Consider the following 7,491-nt stretch of genomic DNA (forward strand, 5'->3'; position numbering starts at 1 on the left):
TGCCTAAAAATTGAGTTTTCACTTAAGCTCCTGTCCCATTACTGAGTGGGGTTATTGACATTGTGATCCTAAATAGTTTCGCCATCTCACTATCCTTTGAAATTCAGAAATGTCAACGTCCTTCATGACTAGAACTTGGATGATATTATCGATTCTCTTCATCTTTGACCTTTGATTAAACCTTGAACACAACTTTTTCTTATTTCTTTTCCTTGGTGCTTTGCACCTTGAGCCTAGCCGTAACTCTTAAATGTTTTGTCTCAAGATTTACTTTGACACAAAAACACCACAAGCACTTAACTAAAAAACTTTTTGAGTTCTGATTTTTCTTTTTATTTCTCCTAGTCAGTGGTGTTCAGAGCCTTTGGCATACTCTGTATTTGCACTTGGTCTCGACTCTTAGTACTCTATCTCAAGGATTACTTGACACATTCACACTAGAAGCATATGGCTAGGAAAATAACTCCTTGAGCTCTTAATCATGTTTGACCTTCCTAGCCATTGATGCTCAGAGTGTTGGACCTTGATTTATATTTACTTTTTGCTGTTTATTTTGCTTCAAGAATCAATTTTTTGTTTAATTTAAAGAATTCATAATACTTCTCTTAATTTCTGTACTTCAAGAATCAACAACCTTAACTTCAATATCAAATATGCACCATTTCTTTTCATACATTCAGAACCACAGATAAATACCTCGACATCAAGATAAATAAGGCAACTCAGAATATATAAACTCGAGTTTTCAAGCATTATATCACTTCTTTTTTTTTCTCATTTTTTTTTCAGATTCAAGCTCAATAAATGATACATGAGACAACTTTTTCTACTAAAAATAAAATATTAAAATAATAAATTAAACAGAATGAAAACACTAAAGATCATGTAAGGGTAGAAAATAAATTAACATAACATGGGAACTAACAAAATAAGAATGGAGAGAGAAAATAGAACGAAAGGAAGCTCAACCACCTCAATTGTCATGGTGGTTGTCTCTCTCCTCATGCTGTGGTCCGTGAAGATGATTCACTTCCCTTTGGTGCCATTAATAATAAGATAAACAGAGAGCACGCTTAACAACACCAAACTTAAAAGTTTGATTATCCTAAAGCAAAGAGAAACTGAAAATGGGGAGGGACATAGCAAATGCACGAATGAGCAAAAACAAAGAAAAAATTAAAATATTGCAAAAGAAGAAGGGACTGATATAATGGTAAGAAAAATTATTATTAATAAGTTTTTTTTTTGGAAAACGAGGGCTGGTGTTAAATGCCCAGGTCCGCGTTTAGCGCTGGCCAAACAGAATGCTTTTTGAAAATTGTGCCATCTTGGGCGCTAAACGCCGCTCTTGACATTTAGCGCCAAGCAAACAGAAGCAACTCCACTTTTTATGCCATTTCTAGCTGGCGTTTGGCGCCCTGCGAGGCAGGAGTCTTATCTTGGGATACGTGCATGCTGGCACTAAACGTCTAAGTCCGCGTTTAGCACCTATATCGACGTAAATGCTCCTCAAAATTTGTGTTTATTGGCGCTAAACTCCCAACCTGACGTTTAGCGCCACCCAAACATAGAGTTGCCTTGAAATTTGTGCCATTTCTAACACTGAGCATCCATCCTAGCGTTTAGTGCGAGAGCACTCGAATTTATTTTTAAAAATTTATTTTTGATTTTATATTTTTACTCTTTCTTTTTATAGTCTCTTCTTGCTAATACCATCACCACTTTTTATAGTCTCTTCTTGCTAATACCATCACCACTGATCTTATCTCTTGCTATCATCCAAAAAAATTAAAAATATCAAATTAATAAATTTGAGGCATTTGTTATTTCCAGGACCAAATTGACAAACATGTGGACCATTTTGATTATAAACCAATAGGAGCACATTACAAAATTAACAGACAAAATTTCACCTCAAAACAACATAGGACAATCATGATGCATTGCCTTCTCCACACAAGCGTGACTACTTTTCAGCAGAGTTGAGTAGCAACAACCTTGGAAGAAAAAAAATGTTGTTAGAATGATAGTTGGTAAAGAATCTTAAGGGTCAAGAATTAAGACAACAGTGTTGCTACTTTAAGGGAAAGCAAGAAAATGTAAAACAATTGACTTGCCTCACTTGTCGCAGTGGAAGAAATGTAACTCAACTATTGCTCCAAGATTTCTTTTTCTATATATAATTATTTTCTCTTAAAAATTTATTGTTTAGGATAAATTTTGTACATGTAAAGCCGTTAGTATATATAAACATGTAACAATTGCAAAAATAGTTTGCAGGGGTTTGCTCCATGTACACAGAATAATAGACAAGAAAACTTCGTAGATTTTCATGCAAAAATTCAATCTGTCCAACAAAAATTGTAAAAAATATCAGCAGCATGTAATCAAAGAATATCTAGGAAGCCACGTTATCAACTACGAATTTGAGAAAAAGAAAAGTAAAAAAGAAAAGAGTAAACAACAGAAAATCTTGTTACCTGATACCATATAGAAAATAATTAATCAATATCCCAATCACTACAGCCAGTGCCCAAGGGAACATTGGAGAGGAAAAACACACCAAAGACAAGCTAAATGCATGGTGGGTTGATCTTACCGAAAACATAATGACAGTCTCATTGCATTTTGTGCCTCCTCACCCTTTTGTTCCTTCCCTTCTAATTTTTCTTGGCACCCTGGAGTTCTTTCTCTTATCTTAAGGATGTGTAAAAGCTTTTGACACATATAATTTGTATACTTCTTTCTAAGATTGTACTCTATATTTCATGTTATTGCTTAAACTGTGACGACTTAAGATATATTATTATCGCGTCTTCCATGACACAACTGACTGTACATAAAAATAGAAATACCTAAAATATGACTCACACAGAAATACCTGCATCTGACACTGACACATGTATTTTTATAAGATACGTTATTTTACATGAAATTATAAAAATATCTCTAAAGCACAAAAAGTATTTTGAATTATACAATATGCACCAAAATATCTAATATTAGACACAATTTTAATTTTACATACCATATGTTATTTCTCATGAAATTCTAGAGATATTTCTAAAGCACAACAGATTAGAGATATTTCTAAAGCACAACAGAATTTGATATTTTGGATTACGCAATATGTACAAAGGCATCCGATATTGACATATAGTTTTTCATGCCCATTTGATTTATTATTAACTGATCATTTTAAAAAAAAAATTTCTAATAAATATTTTAAAAAATAATTTAAAATATTTTAAATTCAGACAAAAAAACAAAAAAAATACACACGTTTCTTTTTTAATGTATTCATCTTCTTTTTACAACAAAATACTCTTTTTTATAACCAAATCATTCGTACTCATTTTTAAAAAAAATAAATAAATTACAATCACTTTACTTATATTTTTTTGTTTATCCTAAATCAACTTGATCAAATATTATATTAAATACGAGACAACTTTTATAAAACAAATATCAAATTATGTTTGAAAATTTTTTTATTATTCATAAGTAATTTATTAAAATTGGTTTTTGAAAAATAATTTTCTAAAGAGGGTTATACCTTCATTTTTTAAATTAACTGAAAATTATTTTAAATAATCATAAACGCTGTTAGTAAAATAAGTTTTAAAATTTAAAATAATTATAATATAAATAAAAAAAAGTCTATAGAACCAACCATTTTATTTAAATCTGACTAACACTTAAAGAGCAAAAGAAAAGTAAACAATCTTATACTAATTAATGGCTATAAGTTATAAAATTTACTATTCCTAACACTCCTCTATAAATAAATAGATAAAGAATTTTGATTCTGAATGAAATTTAATATTATTGCATTTTGTGCCTCCTGACCTTTTGTTCCTTCCCCTCTAATTTTTCTTGGCACCCTAGAGTTCTTTCTCTTATCTTAAGGATGTGTAAAAGAATTTGACACATAATTTTACATCCCACATACCATTTCTCATGAAAATCTAGAGATATTGGTAAAAAGCACAGCAGAATTTCATATGAAACTCGCAAGATATTCGTGAAACACAACATATATATATGTTACATATTTATAATAATCCAAACTAGACAGACATTCAGATCTACTAAACGGATATAATAAGATAAGATAGTTCCTAGTAAAATTCCACAACCATAAAGCTAATCATAGAAGTTCACATTATTTCACATATCACACCTAAAAACACACTTAAAAGGGTAATTGCAATTGGTTAACCCAACACGACAAAGTTGAACATGTGCCGATCCAACTAGGTTTTAACGCCGTTCAAGTTGTTGTTCCAATTAAACATGGGGTTGCCACAACTTCATTCACAAAGCATAAGAGTAAATGTAACAACCCCCACTTTTCTCTTCAGCCTCAAGTTTGTCTTGTGTTGTAGGAGTTGCAATTCAAGCACTTTTGAGCAATAATATGGTACTTTACGTTACTACTTTTACCACAATCATTGCAAAGGATCCAAACCTGTTTGAAATAAGAAAAATAAAAGGACAGAAAAAACGATTATTAGTTGTCCCTCATAATCAGAAGGGAAAAATACACACAAAATCTTAACTACTAAATTAACATAGTCATGGAACTATAACGAAATTCTAAGTATTTATAAAATGTTATTGCAGAGATACTAGGTTAGTAGAAATGTCATTCTAGTCACATACATATCAAGCTTTCTAATTTTAATATGGCCAAAAAATGGGAATTTGGATCCTCTACATTTTCAATTTTCATTTTAGAGAGTAAAGTGTGATCTCTCTCTTTTAAATGATTTTTCTCTCATATTTTTTCTTAGTCCCACCTATGAAATAAATGGTGAGATATCATACTTTACCCTCTAAAGTGAAATTTAAAATTTAGAGGATCCAAATCTACTAGACTTTTTATGACACACTAAAGTTTATCTGGGTAATCATGGAATCGTAAGAACTTTTAGAAATATTCTAAATAGTTTTATATGATCTTTTGTAATATGATTAATCCTAATCCTAAAGCGAGACACATCACATCCTCTTGTTATCTATGTCATCTATGTCAAAGTTTTTTTGTTGAAAATTTCTCCACAACTTCAAAAACATGCATAAAGGTTTTGGCGAGTTTTAAAATTGATCCAGTTTTTTTCTTAAATAGAGCAAACTACCAAAAATGCCCTCCAAAAACTTTCACCAAAAAATATCCCAAAAAATAACAACAGCAAAAATACACTCAAGATTTAAAAAGGTGTGGCCCATTACGAAGTAAACACAACCGAATTTACTTCATGTCGATGTACTTATATATTTAAATCTTCTTCCGTTTTCAAATCTTTTGAGGGTATTTTGTCATTTAAATTTTTCAAAGATATTTTGCCAGCTATTAAATCTTTAGTGAGTATTTTTGTTAGTTTACTTTTTAAAAAACTAATAATAAAAATACATGAAATAGGGCTGTCACAATTGCTCCTCACAATGACAATGATCGGTTGAGCACAATTACCATACCCGTTAACTTTAGAGGAGCATCAGAGAACATAAAATTGGAGAAATTGTGTTAGTTTACTTTAGAGGATCATCGCAAAACATCAAATTTCTCCAATTCCTTCATTAGAGGCATAGAAAATACAGAGAAAACTAACCATTTTATTTTGATATTGTTCAGGCATTGGTGTAGCAGCAATCTCCAAGTCAAACTTCTCCCAAACCTTTGACATATCACAAACTGACTTTGAGCAAAGAGGGCATGCATACCTGAGATGTTTAAAACAATAAATAAATAAATAAATAAATAAACGCAAGTATCCGAACCAATGTTTTGCGATAATAAGACTTAAGAGAGCAGATACTAATAAACGAGTTCCAACTTTCAATACAATACTCACTGTAAATGCTTTCTCATTTCATTCATACAGTTGATATGGATTGTATGTCCACATGGCAAGACAGCGATTTCATCCATCGATTCGAACAAATACTGCAAAACCATCACATTTTGTTGGTAAACATGTGTTAGCACCCAGTGGGGGAATAAATGTATATTGATCGACTTCCGGGAAGAAAATATCAAATTTTAATAGACGGGTTAATAGTCAAAATAGTTCTTGAGAAGTGTGCGTCAAAATTTAGTGATTGAAAGATCAAATGTCTCCTCGGTTCATGAAGGATATAATTGTGAATATGATTGAGCCTTCCATCAATTAGATGATGACAAGCGGCATAATCATTCGACAAAAATTTAATTAGCAAAGGACTAATTCGAGACGTTTGATCTTTTGAGAACCAAATTGACAAGCATGTGGACCATTTTGATTATTAACTCTTTTAATAGACCAATAGGAGCGCATTACAAAATTAACAAAGACAAAATTTAACCTCAAAACAAACAGGACAATCATGATGCATTGCCTTCTCCACACAAGCGTGACTATTTTTCAGCAGAGTAGACTGGCAACAACCTTGGAAGAAAAGAAGTGTTGTTAGAATCATAGTTTGAAAAGAAGCTTAAGGGTCAAAAATTAAGACAACAGTGTTGCTACTTTAAAGGAAAGCATGAAAATGTAATATCATTGACTTACCACACTTGTCGCAGTGGAAGAAATTTTCAGATCCTCCAGTTCTGTATTGAAACATTTCAGAATCATTCAATAACTAACGAAGAAAAGTACCCTAAAAGTGCATACAATGCTTTTTGAAGAACATGCACAAGGAAAATGCTCTACTAATTCATACCTGCAAATTCCACAGCCGCCGCAATGGTATTGTTTCTTAGATACCTGCAGCAGATAAAATAAATAATATTATCATCTCGTACATTTTATGTGTCGATTTTTCGAAAGAGTCATTAACTTGGATGTTAAAAGGGATTGTCAGCTCCGGAACGAAATACTCACATCGTCATCAAAAAGCTTGCATATCCCGCAAAAGTACTTCCCCATACAAACTCCACAACTAATGCAGTTTTGCTGAACCTGGAATCAGCAGGAGTCAACACAAGAATAAACTTAGTTCATGGCAGGATTCTAACTTACAAAAGGCAAGAACTTTTAATAGATGATTGTCTCTGAATATATGAATAATTGAATAGTTTCAAACACCTCAAAAAGAATACTAACAACTCTGCACAAAACATGTTAAAGGGCCTTCATGAAGTGATTAGCTTCAGGATTCCTTTTAACTATGCAGCTTTTTCTTTCTTCTATGGCTATGAACACTTGTGCTTACTCGCATGCAGGAACGGATCAAAAGGGCCCTCCCAACTTTTTTTAACAAAGTTAATTTTTATATAAAGTTATTATATATTATATAATTTTATTTGAAAAATAGAGTAAGTAATTATCTTACATAATTAAATTATTAAACTCAAAAACAAGTAATCCTCCTTAAATTGAGAAAAATATTATTGTCAATCACTTTTTGATTAAATAAATTTCCAAATCTTTAAATATTTAAACTTTTTTTTCTCTTTTTAAATATTTTTCACTTAATTTTTACACCTATTATCATATAAAAATACTT

The 7,491-nt window shown here is 31.3% G+C and overlaps 1 protein-coding gene across 1 annotated transcript in view; it reads right to left on the bottom strand.

The window, feature by feature from the left end:
• Positions 1-3,989: 3,989 nt before the first annotated feature.
• LOC107463061 (probable E3 ubiquitin-protein ligase RZFP34) overlaps positions 3,990-7,491 on the bottom strand; it is a 6,323-nt gene continuing 2,821 nt past the window's right edge. The window contains exons 7-13 of the mRNA XM_052252389.1: positions 6,867-6,944; positions 6,706-6,749; positions 6,552-6,592; positions 6,349-6,431; positions 5,859-5,950; positions 5,616-5,727; positions 3,990-4,471 (exon numbers count right to left, since the gene is read on the bottom strand). Of these exons, the coding sequence (XP_052108349.1) occupies positions 4,367-4,471; positions 5,616-5,727; positions 5,859-5,950; positions 6,349-6,431; positions 6,552-6,592; positions 6,706-6,749; positions 6,867-6,944 (555 nt within the window). The 3' untranslated portion in view covers positions 3,990-4,366. The remainder of the gene's footprint in view (positions 4,472-5,615; positions 5,728-5,858; positions 5,951-6,348; positions 6,432-6,551; positions 6,593-6,705; positions 6,750-6,866; positions 6,945-7,491) is intronic.

Source organism: Arachis duranensis, chromosome 8, assembly GCF_000817695.3.
Source record: "Arachis duranensis cultivar V14167 chromosome 8, aradu.V14167.gnm2.J7QH, whole genome shotgun sequence".
NCBI classification, from domain to species: Eukaryota; Viridiplantae; Streptophyta; class Magnoliopsida; order Fabales; family Fabaceae; genus Arachis; species Arachis duranensis.